The sequence below is a fragment of the Oncorhynchus masou genome, chromosome 6 (assembly GCF_036934945.1).
Source record: "Oncorhynchus masou masou isolate Uvic2021 chromosome 6, UVic_Omas_1.1, whole genome shotgun sequence".
NCBI lineage: Eukaryota > Metazoa > Chordata > Actinopteri > Salmoniformes > Salmonidae > Oncorhynchus > Oncorhynchus masou.
In genome coordinates this window covers 32,418,900-32,436,339 of record NC_088217.1, presented here as the reverse complement: position 1 = coordinate 32,436,339, position 17,440 = coordinate 32,418,900, and the positions used below count along the sequence as shown (strand labels likewise).

The 17,440-nt window shown below is 42.3% G+C and overlaps 1 protein-coding gene across 1 annotated transcript in view; it reads right to left on the bottom strand.

The window, feature by feature from the left end:
• Positions 1 to 6,093: 6,093 nt before the first annotated feature.
• LOC135541905 (collagen alpha-1(VII) chain-like) overlaps positions 6,094 to 17,440 on the bottom strand; it is a 108,987-nt gene continuing 97,640 nt past the window's right edge. The window contains exons 108-117 of the mRNA XM_064968399.1: positions 14,001 to 14,054; positions 13,595 to 13,648; positions 13,394 to 13,456; positions 13,204 to 13,266; positions 8,230 to 8,346; positions 8,070 to 8,147; positions 7,627 to 7,680; positions 7,411 to 7,459; positions 6,573 to 7,156; positions 6,094 to 6,182 (exon numbers count right to left, since the gene is read on the bottom strand). Coding sequence (XP_064824471.1) covers positions 7,128 to 7,156; positions 7,411 to 7,459; positions 7,627 to 7,680; positions 8,070 to 8,147; positions 8,230 to 8,346; positions 13,204 to 13,266; positions 13,394 to 13,456; positions 13,595 to 13,648; positions 14,001 to 14,054 — 561 coding nt within the window. The 3' untranslated portion in view covers positions 6,094 to 6,182; positions 6,573 to 7,127. The remainder of the gene's footprint in view (positions 6,183 to 6,572; positions 7,157 to 7,410; positions 7,460 to 7,626; positions 7,681 to 8,069; positions 8,148 to 8,229; positions 8,347 to 13,203; positions 13,267 to 13,393; positions 13,457 to 13,594; positions 13,649 to 14,000; positions 14,055 to 17,440) is intronic.

The following is a 17,440-nucleotide window of genomic DNA, read 5'->3' as shown; positions in this document are numbered from 1 at the left end:
TTTCTTTGAAAACAACAAATGAAATGTGCAATATAAAAATATATTTTAAAATAGCACCTTTTCTCTGTCAGGTTAAAACATGCAGAGTTTAACATGAATCATTAGGACACACAAAACATTATTTCCCAGGTAATACAAATATACATTTATATGTACATTACATTGGCAAAATATGATAACATGTATTATGAGTGCCTCTTTATACATACAGAACAGCTATTTAGTGGACAGATTTGGAACTTATTACCTGTACATCCACCAAAGACAGATTCTGCATTCTGTGGTATGGTTGCATCAACGTTTGGACAACATTTTCTTCCTGTAATACGGTGCTGCTGTAATCGCTAGACGTAATTCTGAGGGGGATTTAAAAGTTTGGCTGCAGAGTTAACGTAATATAAATGTACTTGAAATAAATAATAAAATCATCAACCATGAGAAAAGATCCATCAATGGTGTATGTACTGTATACTCAAAACCTTGCCAATGTTTATAGCTTTAAATATGAATTAAACAACCATTTGTTGCCATTCTTTAGGGTGGAGAGGAGGTAGTCATGACATGCCCTTCATCATCGCCCCTTTTTCAAAGGAACAGCATCTGCAACAAAACACAAGAATCCGTTTTGGGGATACATGTTCTTGTGTGTACATGTGTGTATGTGCAGCATGAATGTGTGTGTATTCAGCATGATATACACTAACGTTCCAAAGTTTGGGGTCACTTAGAAATTTTATTTTTTAAAGGAACACATTTTTTTGTCCATTAAAACATCAAATTGATCAGAAATAGAGTGTAGACATTGTTAATGTTGTAAATTACTATTGTTGCTGGAAATAGCTGATTTTAATGGAATATCTACATAGGCGTACAGAGGCCCATTATCAGCAACTATCACTCCTGTGTTCCAATGGCATGTTGTGTTAACTAATCTAAATGTATAATTTTAAAAGGCTAATTGATCATTAGAAAACCCTTTTGCAATTATGTTAGCACAGCTGAAAACTGTTGCTCTGATTAAAGCAATACAACTGACCACCTTTAGACTGGTTGAGTATCTGGAACATCAACATTTGTGGGTTTGATTACAGGCTCAAAATATCCAGAAACAAAGAACTTTCTTCTGAAACTCGTCAGTCTATTCTTGTTCTGAGAAATGAAGGCTATTCCATGCGAAAAATTGCCAAGAAACTGAAGATCTCGTACAACGCTGTGTACAACTCCCTTCACAAAGCAGCGCTCTAACCAGAATAGAAAGAGGAGTGGGAGGCCCCGGTGCACAACTGAGCAAGAAGACAAGTACATTAGACTGTCTAGTTTGAGAAACATACGCGTCACAAGTCCTCAACTGGCAACTTCATTAAATTGTACCCGCAAACCACCAGTCTCAGCAGCAAACAGTGAAGAGGCGACTCCGGGATGCTGACCATCTAGGCAGAGTTCCTCTGTCCAATGTGTGTTCTTTTGCCCATCTTAATCTTTTATTTTTATTGGCCCATCTGAGATATGGCTTTTACTTTGCATCTCAGCCTAGAAGGCCAGCATCCTAGAGTCGCCTCTTCACTGTTGACGTTGAGACTGGTGTTTTGTGGGTACTATTTAATGAAATTGCCAGTTGAGGACTTGTGATGCGTCTGTTTCTCAAACTAGACACTCTAATGTACTTGTCCTCTTGCTCAGTTGTGCACCAGGGCCTCCCACTTCTCTTTTTATTTTGGTAAGACCCAGTTTGTGCTGTGAAACACAGGAGTGATGGTTGCTGATAATGGGCCTCTGTACGCCTAGATATTAGATATTCCATAAAAAATCTGCCGTTTCCAGCTACACTAGTCATTTACAACATTAACAATGTCTACACTGTATTTCTGATCAATTTGATGGTATTTTACTGGACAAAAAATATGCTTTTATTTCAAAAACAAGGACATTTCTAAGTGACCCCAAACCTTTGAACGGTAGTGTATGTCCATGTTTTAAGCCTCTGTATGTCCATGTTTTAAGCCTCCTGGGTCTCAGCCAACCCACACACAGAGACACACAGAGAACTTTAATAAACATGATTAAACCTGTAATAACCATGTAATGAGACACAAGGTGTCTCCCCAGGGGAAATCAAGATTAGACTACTGCAATACTATGCTCTCGGGCTACCCGGATAAAGCACTAAGTACATTTCAGCTAGTGTTAAGTACAGCCGCTAGAATCTTGACTAGATCCATATGTGATCATATTACACCAGTGCTAGCCAGTGCTATACCGGCATCCTGTTAAGGCGAAGGTGGATGTCAAGGTTTTACTGCCAACCTACAACCTCTCGCTGATTTGATCCTGCCGTACATACCTACATGTATGCTACGGTCACTCGACACAGGCCTCCTTATTGTTCCTAGAATTTCTAAGCAAACAGCTGGAGGCTTCCTCCTATAGAGCTTCATTTTTATGGAATGATCTGGCGATCCATGTGAAACACACAGACTCCGTCTCAACCTTTAAGTCCTTACTGAAGACTCTTCAGTAGGTCCTATGATTGAGTGTAGTCTGGCCCAGGGGTGTGAAGGTGAACGGCAAGGCACTGGAGTGACAAACCACCCTTGCGGCCTGTGTCTGGCCAGCTATCCTCTCTCCACTGGGATTCTCTGAAGCTGACCTTATTACCGGGGCTGAGTCACCGGCTTGCTCGCACTCTCCCATGCCGTCCCTAATAGGGTGCATCACATCTTGCCAGGCTTTTTTCGCTATATTTGACTTGAGTGGGTTGAGTCACTGGCATGATCTTCCTGTCCGGTTGTGTGCGCCCTCTGAGCTTGGTTCTTCTCTAAGTTTATTCATTGGTTCCTGCCTTTCTTTTCCTAGCCACCATGCTTCTACATCTGCATTGCTTGCTCTTTGGGGTTTTAGGCTGGGTTTTATAAATATATTTGATTGATTGATATGTACAGTGCCTTGCGAAAGTATTTGGCCCCCTTGAACTTTGCGACCTTTTGCCACATTTCAGGCTTCAAACAAAGATATAAAACTGTATTTTTTTGTGAAGAATCAACAACAAGTTGGGACACAATCATGAAGTGGAACGACATTTATTGGATATTTCAAACTTTTTTAACAAATCAAAAACTGACAAATTGGGCGTGCAAAATTATTCAGCCCCTTTACTTTCAGTGCAGCAAACTCTCTCCAGAGGTTCAGTGAGGATCTCTGAATGATCCAATGTTGACCTAAATGACTAATGATGATAAATGCAATCCACCTGTGTGTAATCAAGTCTCCGTATAAATGCACCTGCACTGTGATAGTCTCAGAGGTCCGTTAAAGGCGCAGAGAGCATCATGAAGAACAAGGAACACACCAGGCAGGTCCGAGATACTGTTGTGAAGAAGTTCAAAGCCGGATTTGGATACAAAAAGATTTCCCAAGCTTTAAACATCCCAAGGAGCACTGTGCAAGCGATAATATTGAAATGGAAGGAGTATCAGACCACTGCAAATCTACCAAGACCTGGCCGTCCCTCTAAACTTTCAGCTCATACAAGGAGAAGACTGATCAGAGATGCAGCCAAGAGGCCCATGATCACTCTGGATGAACTGCAGAGATCTACAGCTGAGGTGGGAGACTCTGTCCATAGGACAACAATCAGTCGTATATTGCACAAATCTGGCCTTTATGGAAGAGTGGCAAGAAGAAAGCCATTTCTTAAAGATATCCATAAAAAGTGTTGTTTAAAGTTTGCCACAAGCCACCTGGGAGACACACCAAACATGTGGAAGAAGGTGCTCTGGTCAGATGAAACCAAAATTCAACTTTTTGGCAACAATGCAAAACGTTATGTTTGGCGTAAAAGCAACACAGCTCATCACCCTGAACATCGTCAAACATGGTGATGGCAGCATCATGGTTTGGGCCTGCTTTTCTTCAGCAGGGACAGGGAAGAATTGATGGGAAGATGGATGGAGCCAAATACAGGACCATTCTGGAAGAAAACCTGATGGAGTCTGCAAAAGACCTGAGACTGGGACGGAGATTTGTCTACCAACAAGACAATGATCCAAAACATAAAGCAAAATCTACAATGGAATGGTTCAAAAATAAACATATCCAGGTGTTAGAATGGCCAAGTCAAAGTCCAGACCTGAATCCAATCGAGAATCTGTGGAAAGAACTGAAAACTGCTGTTCACAAATGCTCTCCATCCAACCTCACTGAGCTCGAGCTGTTTTGCAAGGAGGAATGGGAAAAAATTTCAGTCTCTCGATGTGCAAAACTGATAGAGACATACCCCAAGCGACTTACAGCTGTAATCGCAGCAAAAGGTGGCGCTACAAAGTATTAACTTAAGGGGGCTGAATAATTTTGCACGCCCAATTTTTCCGTTTTTGATTTGTTAAAAAAGTTTGAAATATCCAATAAATGTCGTTCCACTTCATGATTGTGTCCCACTTGTTGTTGATTCTTCACAAAAAAATACAGTTTTATATCTTTATGTTTGAAGCCTGAAATGTGGCAAAAGGTCGTAAAGTTCAAGGGGGCCGAATACTTTCGCAAGGCACTGTATGTGTGCACAGTAAGCTACTATGTGTGCTTGCTTTTGTGTGTGTGTGTGTGTGTGTGTGTGTGTGTGTACCTGTGTCCTCCGGGAGGCAGCGCTCCTCACAGGTTTCCTGATGGAGGAAGCGGTTGGCGTTGCCCTCACAGCCGCTGTAGATGAATGGTCTACAGGCCTGCACCTGGCTGTTAAAGTACCAGCGCAGAGTAAACCTCCCACAGCTGCCCTCCTCCAGGGGCAACACACAAAGGTCCACTGGAGCTTGAATACATCACACATACACACAGTGAGGAAAATCACAGTGAGAGAGACAGAGAGCTCCAACAGTAAGCTAGATGAATGTGATGTTAGTATTAATGTTAATGAACAGTAACTTAAAATTCTGTGTTGAACATTAAATAAGTGACCATACAATTAACACAGTCTATAAGGGATAGAAAATCTAAATTATGTCTGGGATAAAAGCTGAAGATGGCTTGTAAGGTCAAATCCATTCAGGTTTTATTAAAAAAAAATGTTTCAGTATAATTCTTCGTATATCATCTATAGTAACTTTTGTCAATTTGCCACACAAAAACAATTCAGTGCCCAAATTCAGATATGCTTGGGTGTTTTGATTAGTTATCAACAGCAATCAAAGAAAATAAAGCCATCATGCTAGAGAGGCCAGAGGCATGCAGAGATGGAGGCGGAGTTAACCCTTAACACCCCAGCAGTGGAGGAGAAAGTGGGCGGGGTTTACCTTCCCCTTTGACCTCTCTCCTGGACCTTTTTGCTTTCAGAGGGTCAACAGTGACTGTCTCACCTGTCGACATGCAATCATTCAACAAACATCAACATCTATCAACAGACAGCCTGTAATAAGCAAACTAACACAAAACAGACACACTGAATCGACAACACAATAAAACGCACAAATACAGTCCTAACTTGATAAACATGCACATAATTTAACGTTTCACGTAAATCCCATATTGTTGGAAATTAAAGATTTGCAAGACTGCTATATATACACCCATATATCTTAAGTTAAGAACAGACCACTGTAAAACAACACATACAAAAACACTATCAACACAATAAAGACACACAGGAAGCTGTTGATGTTGATGGCAGTGTGTGAAGGAGATCCAGGGTTGGTTTGTGTGTTAGACTGGGTTCAGTGTGTGAGGATGGATTAAGGGTTAAATGGATACTTCAAGATTTTTGTAATGAAACGCTTTATCTACTTCCTCAGAGTCAGATGAACTTGTGGATGCCATTTTTAAGTTTCTAACTAGTGTTAGCGCAATTGCTAACTAGCGTAAGCACAATGACTGGAAGTCTATGGGAGCCGTTCCTGTAGACTTCCATTCATTAGGCTAATGCTGATTTGCGTTGGCTCGAAAACTACCTCTAACCTCCTACATACTGGATGCAGAGACATAAAAATGGTATCCACTAGTTTATCTGACTCTGGGGAAGTGTATTGCTATCCCTTTAAGGGTGTGCGTTTGTGTGTGAGAAGTACCGTCGTTATGATTCGCAGCGGGGGTTAGGTGGATGCTCTGCTCCATAGCCATGGAATCATCGTAACTCTCTATAGAGTAGATATCTTCGTAGTCAGGGTCATTGGTGTTCACCACCACACGCAGCTCACGCCCTGCAACACAGCACAGGGCAGGGGGCGCCACAGAGGTCACAACCCTAACCCCGACCACCCCACGGCCAGAGGGGAGACACCCCCCAACTCCTACAGCACAACACTGGACTTTCACCAAGGGCTCAGTCCACCCGTGAATGGGCCTTTATTCAGCTGGAATACCCCACTTACAAACCCTCTAACTTTAAAATGCAGACAAAACAGAGTTAGAGAGTGAGTAAAACTGATGGACAGACAGAGATATCCTTTATAATGTTCAGAGAATACTGATGAGAAAACAGGGCCCATTGTTTAGAACCAGACACAGCATCACTCTGGGCTGTTTGTTAAGACATACTGATGGACAGACAGACAGGTAGTGATGAAGGACAGTTGGACAGACACACTCACCATCCTTACCATCCTTGCCCTGCCGGGCCAGCTGTTGCTCTGGAACAGGACGCGCCCTGGGGCGGGACATGGTTTCTGTCACAACAACACCTGAGAGCAGGCCAGGATGGGGGACAGGTGGGGGAAGGAAGAGGGGCCAGGAACATAAAAACAACAACAGGACATCCACACGGGTCAGTAACACACATAGACATAGCCACCAGACACCACCGAAACCCAACATATACACCCATGAGAACATACAGTAGAACCAGTGGTTGAAGTGGACTGAAATAGATACCAGTACTCATTTTGGGTGCCGGTAGTATTTATATTTAGTTGCCAGTACTCATCATATTTTAGAGCCAATATTCTAAGCAGGTCAGCACTGGCCCTCTTTAAGCACTGAGTAGAACAGATAACCACCTACATGGACCACACCACATAACAGAACCAAAACGACATAGTACAGACACACGTCAGAACCAAAAACACAGTAACTACATAAACTAATACTAAAGCTAAAAAGTTAATGCCAAAGCTAGCTACTGCCCTCATCCCCATCGGGTCCACGTGTCAGACCGATACCCACTCACCTCCACAAGCTGGAAGACAAAGAGAAAAGGGAGGAGAGGAAAAGAGAATGTTACTTTCTCTTTCATTACAGGGAAAGTCAATAGCAGTGAGAAGTTCGACATGGACATGACAGTCTGAATCAGACTCTGTGGAGCATTACGTTCAATACAGATGTGTTAGCACCATTACTTGTTTCACTTGATGATGAGGAAGTGAAGTTTAACTGAGGACACCAGCACGTTGGATTGGGACATTGGGGTTTTGGCAGGTGACTAAGACTTACCACAGTGTTGGCTCATTTCTGTGCGGACGTATGTCCGAATCTCATCCTCCTTCACAGTGAGCCAGAGGGGAAGAGGAGGAGTGTAAGAGACAGGCAGAGAGACGTGACAGCATTATAATATGTGTGTGTGTGTGTGGTTGCATGTGTGTGTATGTGTAGGCAAGTTGGTGGTAGAGTCAGCAGATTTAGGCCCTGAGGCCCAGGTGAAGCACTGACCGTCAAGCCTGGTTCTCCTCTGTCTCCCTTGGCTCCATCTGGACCCAACTCCCCCTGCAGCAGAGACAGGTATTAGAACACACAGCTGACAAATAAACTGTTCTCAGAGTAGTTGAACAAACTAATAGCTCTATGATCCCAAGGTCAGATGTACTAAGTACATATCCACCACGAAGAATCAGAAATATAAACTGGAAAGGAACAAAACCTGTGTTTTCAGTAATTAAATGTATTATGTCTGTTCAAAACCCTTTTATTTGACCCTATTCTACATTTTCTGTTTAAGTCTCCAAACTTTCCATACAGTGCATACGGTTTAGAAAAAGGTCCCCAGCTTCACTGCTGTGTCTGTGCTGTGGCCAGTTTGAGGGAGTTATTGGGGGACAGTTGCAGTTAGATACTTTATGAGCAGACATACTGCACAGTAGAGAGGAGACACTCACCTCCTTGCCCCTATCTCCTGGTTTACCTGGGATACCGCGTGGACCTATCATGGCAGGACCAAGAGGCCCCCGCTCCCCCTGACAATGACAACAACCATGTTGAACCATGTTTAATTTACCCCACAACTAGATGGCATAAACAACCAAAGCAAGTGAATACCTTCTGTCCTTGGAGGCCTTCGGGGCCCTTAGCTCCAGTTGGTCCCTGAGACCCTGTCAGTCCAGAGGACCCGTCTACTCCTCTGGGGCCTGGGGGGCCGGGGATACCTGAGGGGCCCTGTGGAGAGGAAGAGGGAGATGCCACAGACAGATGCCATTTACAAAAAACTCCTTCCTCTCCTTCCCTGCCTATTAAAGTTGTGTCAGGCACTGGCATCATTGAGAAAAATTAGATAAGTGATGATTTTAATCAGCTTTTTTCTCGGCAGGCTTTTTATTTTAAATAAATGGTAGATTAATTGATCCTGGTCTGTCATTCGACTCTCTCCCGGCCTCCAGTTGGCTCGATGGAAGATCAGTCGACTTCTAGTGTATATCTTTTTCATTTCAACAACTTTCTATTTGTGATGTGCTAGACACCTTGATTAAGATGAATGTAAAAATCAACTGGGGCTGATTTACATGATCCTTTCTTGCTGCAGCTTTCTGCTACCAATATGTTTTATCAGACGATTATCTTGGGTGCTATCCCCAGGGTTTGGAAGGTGGCCTATGTGCTCCCTCTCCACAAAGGTGGTGACCCCTCCAACCTAAATAATTATCGCAATCTCAAAATTGTCTTGCCTAGGTAAAAAATAAATAGAACCAATAATAAACAGTCATCTTAGATCCTTCCTAGCTACAAGTGTTCACTGGTCTGGTTTCAGGCCAGGTTATAGCACCATCTCTGCTGCAACCTTGGTGTTAAATGATGTTGTAAAGGGTATGGATCAGGGGAAGCACTGTGCTGCTCTCTTTATTGAAGTATTGACAGCTTTCGATAGTGTGGACCACTCTTTATTGATTCAAAGATTGTCTGAAATCGATTTAGGATCAGGAGTCATGTAATTGGTTCAGGACACAATGTGTTTTTTTCTGATGGTGTTAAATCAGATTTCCTTGATATTACAAAAGGTGTCCCATAGGGATCGGTTTTAGGTCCTGTACCTTTTACTGTCTATATAAATAATGTTGGTCTATCTGCAAAGAATTGTAACAAATACCTGTATGCACTATTGCTCAGATTTGTGGACTCGAGTCACATGACTTGAGACTCGACTTGATAGAAAATAAAATACTGTGTGGTAAATCTTTATTACAGCTAATCCTACAATAATTGCTAGCGTTTCATCATTCCATCTCCGTACCGTTTAATGCAAACCTTAGATATTTCTGTTTCATGATTGATACAATACATTTCAATTGACAATTTCTTACCCTCTTGAGTGAGCGGGTGCACATGAACGTTCGCAAACTCATGTCAGAAGTTATGTTTATTTAATTCAATGTACGGTTTCCTTTGTTCATATTTCCCGGGTTATGTCCTTGTTCTGTGTGTCTGTGTCCTATGTCTCTGTCATTCTGGTTTGTGTAATAGGAGCGAAATTAGAAATTTTATTTTACATTGTAGAACCAGTTCATTGGTTGTAAAAGCCCAGTGGTTCCCAAACATTTTATAGTCTCATACTCCTTCAAACATTCAACCTCCAGCTGCGTACCCCCTCTAGCTGTCACGTTCTGACCTTTATTTCTGTTGTTTTGTCATTACTTAGTATGGTCAGGGTGTGAGTTGGGGTGGGCAGTCTGTTTTCCTATGATTTTGGGATTTCTATGTTTCGGCCTAGTATGGTTCTCAATCAGAGGCAGGTGTCATTAGTTGTCTCTGATTGAGAATCATACTTAGGTAGCTTGGGTTTCACTGTTTGTTTGTGGGTGATTATCCATGTTAGTTCCTTGTGTCAGCTCAGTTCTTATGATAGCTTCACGGACGTTATTTGTTTATTGTTTTTGGTACAGTTTACTTCGTGTTTTTTGTCATCTATTAAATGATGCATTCACACCACGCTGCGCTTTGGTCCGCTTCTTACGACGATCGTGACACTAGCACCAGGGTCAGCACTAGCACCATCATTGTAAGCCTGCCACACACACTATACGATACATTTATTAAAAATAAGAATGAGTGTGAGTTTGTGTCACAACCCGGCTTGTGGGAAGTGACAAAGAGCTCTTATAGGACCAGGGCACAAATAATAATCAATCATTTTGCTCTTTATTTAGTCATTTTACATATAAATCCTTATTTGTTCATCAAAAATTGTGAATAATTCACCACAGGTTAATGAGAAGGGTGTGCTTGAAAGGATGCACATTACTCTGCAATGTTGGGTTGTATTGGAGAGAGTCTGTCTTACATCATTTCACACACAGTCTGTGCCTGTATTTAGTTTTCATGCTAGTGAGGGCCGAGAATCCATTCTCACATAGGTACGTGGTTGCAAAAGGGCATCAGTGTCTTAACAGCGTGATTTTCAAAGGCAAACTCTGAGCGCAGCCCTATCCAGAAATCTAGCAGTGGCTTCTGATTAAATTCAATTTTCACAGAACCACTTGTTGCAATTTCAATGAGGCTCTCTTGTTCAGATATTGGTAAGTGGACTGGAGGCAGGGCATGAACGGGATAACGGATCCAGTTGTTTGTGTCATCCAATTTGGTAAAGTACCTGCGTAATTGCGCACCCAGCTCACTCACGTGCTTCGCTATATGACATTTGATATCACAGTAGCACACAAAAAAATCATACATGATGGAAAGACCTATGTGTTGTCCTTGTTAATGCAGACAGAAAAGAGCTCCAAATTCTTAATCATAGCCTCAATTTTGTCCCACACATTGAATATAGTTGCGGAGAGTCCCTGTAATCCTAGATTCAGATCATTCAGGCGAGAAAAAACATCACCCAGATATGCCAGTCGTGTGAGAAACTCGTCATTATGCAAGCAGTCAGACAAGTGAAAATTATGGTCAGTAAAGAAAACTTTAAGCTCGTCTCTCAATTAATTTTTTGGGGTCAATACTTTGCCCCTTGATAACCAGCGCACTTCTGTATGTTGTAAAAGCATTACATGGTCGCTGCCCATATCATTGCATGATGCAGAAAATAAACGTTCAGGGGCCTTGCTTTAACAAAGTTAACCATTTTCACTGCAGTGTCCAAAACGTCTTTCAAGCTGTCAGGCATTCCCTTGGCAGCAAGAGCCTCTCAGTGGATGCTGCAGTGTACCCAAATGGCGTCGGGAGCAACTGCTCGCACGCGCGTTACCACTCTACTTACTATGTCTCCCTGTCATGGCTTTTGCACCATCAGTACAGATACGAACACATCTTGACCACAAGTCCATTTGATGTCACAAAGCTGTCCAGTACTTAACAAATAACAAATATCCTCTCATGTTGTCCAGGTTTCCAGTGGTTTGCAGAAGAGGATGTCTTCCTTAATTGACCCCCATAAACGTAACGGACATATACCAGGAGCTGTGCTAGGATCGCCATGTCTGTTGACTCATCCAGCTGTAACGCATATAATTCACTGGCTTGTATGCAAAGCAGTAATTGTTTCAATCTCCTGCCATGTCAATGATGCGTAGTGCAACAGTATTGTTTGATTAAGGCATTGTCTGTATGGTTGTTTTGGGCTTTTCTCCCAGCATTGTCCCTGCCATATAAGCGGCAGCAGGAAGAATTAAGTCCTCCACAATAGTATGGGGCTTGCCTGTCCTAGCCACTTGGTAGCTCACCATATAAGATGCTTCTAGCCCCTTCTTATTAATGGTATCTGTTGCTTTAATACATGTCTTACTACTCAAAAGTCATCTTTATTCTCACTCAAAAATCTCCCATGGCATATTTTTCAAATTGTCATGTTTCGTTTCTAAATGTCTGCTCAAGAGTGAAGGTTGATGTGATTAGATGTTAATTATTTGACTAGGCTACCTGTATTTGACATTTTGTTATTATTACGTTGAACACTAGATGGTTTAATTTTATTTTGGGCAGTGAAACAAGGCTACTCAGGCGAGAAAAAAAACTCACCCATATGTATAGCCCAGTTGGAAAATATAAATGTACTTTTTGAAAACGTGAATCACATTTTTATTTGGTGTACCCCCGACAGCATTGCCGTACCCCAGTTTGGGAATACCTGTAATAGCCAATTGGGTAATTGTATGGTCCTGGGAGAGGCAAAGTTCTAATGTACAATGCACTTGGAAAGTATTCAGACCCATTGACTGTTTCCACATTTGATTACATTAAAACCAAATTGAATCTGTCTAACAAGGCGCTCAAACAAAATGGGTTAAATTGTTTTGAATACTTTCAGAATGCACTGTATCTGTTTGAGCTGCTGTTAGATTCAATTTGGTTTCTCAATGGGAGGCTCCAACTATGGGTAACTGCATACTTGGAAATGGGCATTGCAAAATAAGTTAGTGAATCAACAGTGATGAGTGTAACATCAGTGGGTAGCTCAACAGCGATGGGCGTAACATCAGCTGGTGGATCAACAGCAATGGGTGTAACATCAGCTGGTGGATCAACAGCAATGGGTGTAACATCAGCTGGTGGATCAACAGCAATGGGCTTAACATCAGCTGGTGGATCAACAGCAATGGGCTTAACATCAGCTGGTGGATCAACAGCAATGGGTGTAACATCAGCGGGTATTTTTGGTAAATGTATGTGAATATTGATGTGTATATTGATGTGTATAGTGTGTATCGATGTGTATACAGTGCTCATCTGAGCACAGCGGAGGCTGGTAAGGGGAGGACAGCTCATAATAGCTGAAAAGGAGCTAATGGAATGGCATCAAACACATGGAACCCATGCGTTTGATGTATTTGATACCATTCCACTGATTCCACTCCAGCCATTACCACGAGCCTGTCCTCCCCAATTAAGGTGCCACCAACCTCCTCTGTCTCAGCATGACTCCCTGTCAAAATGAAGGTTAAATAAAACAAAATCAGTTTTCATCAGACCTTATATACAGTACAGCTACAGTCAGTGGTCAGCTAGTGGTTTTGCTGTGGTCACATTCATAGTATTAGTGGTGCACTTTATGAGTGGATTCAGTTGTGGTTAAAGACTCACCCTTTCACCCTTCTCTCCCTGAGCTCCTTTGGGCCCCAAGACTCCATCCAAGCCTCGGTCACCCTACAAAACACACAGGCATGTAGTTACACACCGACACACAGTACCCCTGATACATTTTGAAAGATATATATCACACATGATGAAGTGCGCACACGCGGACACACACAAACCATACATAGACTAATACCTTGGGTCCGATCAATCCCTCCTTGCCTGCGGTTCCAGTGGCCCCTGGAGAACCCAATTCTCCCTGAAACACAGATACAACAACACCTGGTAACATGTCCACACTTGGCTGATACAGTTTTAATACTACATTCCAGATATTAGTCTCAATGGTGCACTGTTCAGAGCCCTCTAAACTTGTACTTCATGGGATGATTCTTACCTGCTCACCTTTCCTTCCAGGCAACCCTGACCGCCCATGGATCCCTGAATCTCCCTGATTACAGAAAGAGAAAGAAAGGGTAAAAACATTCAACACCATCAAAACGTCCAATAGTATTCTGTTCTGTACGTAGTCCACGTCCACTATAGCCAGGTCATTAGAAAGACACACCATGGTGCATCCACACCGTTTCCCCCCTACTGCTAATCTTATACAATTTCCTTATTAACACGTAAAGGGAAAGAGGTCATAGTTAGTGGCTATGAAACACTTTCATCACAAAACTCACCATGCAACTCCCATAAAGACCCCTCAGGGATAAATAAAGTGAATTAAATTGAACTTCCTGTCATACATTTCTTCCCCTCATCCCTCGTCCTCTCTCTCTCTCTCCCTCACATTGTACCTTTTCTCCTTTTGGTCCGTCCGATCCACACGCCCCCTTTGATCCTCGGTCGCCCTGGAAATGATCAGTTAGTTAGTCAGTTAGAGAGGCAGATGAGGGGCCCTGTCAGTCACAGTGGGACAAACTACTCCAAACTGCCAATTCAGACAGAGAGCTTATACAGACAGAGAGCTTATACTGTACAGACATTGACAGTCCTTTCAGCTGCCAGTCAAACCAAGCCTAACGAAAACAACCCCTCATTTACAAGGTGACTCATCAACAACTGTCACTTACTTACGGTTGCCAAAACCAACCAGCTAGTCAAAAGCGGTTTGTGTTGTGTAATATTGAGTATATTGAGTATAGATTGTAGCTTCCATCAAGGTAATTGTCTGCATAATTTCCAATCCCCCAGATATTTTTGGGGTTAATTTTTATTTTATTTTTTAAATTAAACACACACACAACCGTTCCAAAGTTTGAGGTCATTTAGAAATGTCCTTGTTTTTGAAAGAAAATACAATTTTTTTGTCCATTAAAATAACATCAGATTAACAATGTCTACACTGTATTTCTGATCAATGTTGTAAATGACTATTGTAATGGAAACGGCTGATTGTTTTTATGGAATATCTACATAGGCATACAGAGGCCCATTATCAGCAACCATCAATCCTGTGTTCCTATGGCATGTTGTGTTAGCTAACCCAAGTTTATCGTTTTAAAAGGCTAATTGATCATTAGAAAACCCCTTTGTAATTATATTAGCACAGCTGAAAACTGTTGTTCTGATTAAAGAAGAAATAAAACTGGAGCATCAACATTTGTGGTTGGTAAGGGCCACAGCATAGTCATTTAGTCTCTATGGGCCAGATGGCTGGTTGGTGAGGACCACAGCATAGTCCTTTAGTCTCTGTGGTTGGTGAGGGCCACAGCATAGTCCTTTAGTCTCTGTTGTGGGTTCGATTACAGGCTCAAAATGGCCAGAAAACAAAGAACTTTCTTCTGAAACTCGTCAGTCTACTCTCTCTCAGTCTAAATTGCCAAGAAACTGAAGATCTCGTACAACGCGGTGTACTACTCCCTTCCTAGAGCAGTGCAAACTGGCTCTAACCAGAATAGAAAGAGAAGGCCAGCATCCTGGAGTCGCCTCTTGGGGTCACCTAGATATGTCTTCGTTTTTGAAAGAATAGCACAAAGAAAGAAAAATCACACACAGGATGAGCTGTTTCTCAAACTGGGGCCTCCCACTCCTCTTTCTATTCTGGTTAGAGCTGTGAGATGTTACCACTCTTCCACCAAGGCACCTGCAAGTTCCCAGACATTTCTGGGGGAATGGCCCTAGCCCTCACCCTCCAATCCAACAGGTCCCAGATGTGCTCAATGTTATTGAGATCCAGACTCTTCGCTGGCCATGGCAGAACACTGACATTCATGTCTTGCAGGAAATCACGCACAGAACGATCAGTATGTCTGGTGGCATTGTCATGCTGGAGGGTCATGTCAGGATGAGCCTGCAGGAAGGGTACCACATGAGGGAGGAGGATGTCTTCCCTGTAACGCATAGCGTTGAGATTGCCTGCAATGACAACAAGCTCAGTCCGATGATGCTGTGACACACCGCCCCAGACCATGATGGACCATCGTCTGGTCCAGCGATGGTGGGTTTGTGCCCATAGCCAACGTTGTTGCCGGTGATGTCTGGTGAGGACCTGCCTTACAACAGGCCTACAAGCCCTCAGTCCAGCCCCTCTCAGCCTATTGCGGACACTCTGAGCACTGATGGAGGGATTGGTGCATTCCTGGTGTAACTCGGGCAGTTGTTCTTGCCATCCTATACCTGTCCCGCAGGTGTGATGTTCGGATGTACCGATCCTGTGCAGGTGTTGTTACACGTGGTCTGCCACTGCGAGGATGATCAGCTGTCCGTCTCATCTCCCTGTAGCACTGTTTTAGGTGTCTCACAGTACAGACATTGCAATTTATTGCCCTGGCCACATCTGCAGTCCTCATGCCTCCTTGCAGCATGCCCATGTTTGCGCAGATGAGCAGGAACCATGGGCATCTTTCTTTTGGTGTTTTTCAGAGTCAATAGAAAGGTCTCTTTAGTGTCCTAGGTTTTCATAACTGTGACCTACCATCTGTAAGCTGTTAGTGTCTTAACGACAGTTCCACAGGTGGATGTTCATTAATTGTTTATGGTTCATTGAACAAGCATGGGAAACAGTGCTTAAACTCTTTACAATGAAGATCTGTGAAGTAATTTGCATTTTTACAAATTATTATTGGAGGTAATCCATTCACCTACTCTGTCTCACAAAGACACGGCGGTTGGAACCAAAAATATCAAATTTGAACTCATCAGACCAATGGACAGATTTCCACCGGTCTAATGTCCATTGCTGGTGTTTCTTGGCTCAAGCAAGTCTCTTCTTATTGGTGTCCTTTAGTAGTGGTTTCTTTGCAGCAATTTGACCATGAAGGCCTGATTCACGCAGTCTCCTCTGAACAGTTGATGTTGAGATGTGTCTGTTACTTGAACTCTGTGAAGCATTTGTTTGGGCTGCAATTTCTGAGGCTGGTAACTCTAATGAACTTATCCTCTGCAGCAGAGGTAACTCTGGGTCTTCCTTTCATGTGGCGGTCCTCATGAGAGCCAGTTTCATCATAGCGCTTGATGGTTTATATGACTACACTTTCAAAATGTTCCGGATTGACTGACCTTCATGTTTTAGAGTAATGATGGACTGTCATTTCTCTTTGCTTATTTGAGCTGTTCTTGCCAAAATATGGGCTTGGTCTTTTACCAAATAGGCCTATCTTCTGTATACCTTCCCTACCTTGCCACAACACAACTGATTGGCACAAATTTATTTTGAAGGAAAGAAATTCCACAAATTCACTTTTAACAATGCACACCTGTTACTTGAAACGCATTCCAGGTGATTACATCATGAAGCTGGTTGAGATAATGCCAAGAGTGTGCAAAGCTATCATCAAGGGAAAGGGTGGCTACTTTGAAGAATCACAAATATGAAATATATTTTGATTTGTTTAACACTGTTTTGGTTACTACATGAGTCAATATGTGTTATTTCATAGTGTTGATGTAGTCACTATTATTCTACAATGTATAAACTAGTAAAAAGTAAAGAAAAAGCCTTGAATGAGTAGGTGTGTCCAAACGTTTGACTGGTACTGTACATACAAATACACACATCATACATATCTTAAAAAAAAAAATCCTTTATTATTTCCCGCAAACCCTACCAATTGGAGTAAACAAATTAACAACAACACTTAGGCACAATTTCTGAGGCACAATTTCTTAGGCTTCTACATACATTTTACAGACACAATCTATTTTACAATAGTTATATTTGGTTTGTTTTTAGTCCTGGCCTTCCTATAACCTCTCCCATCTATTTCTGATGTCCATCCAGTTTGATTTCTATTCG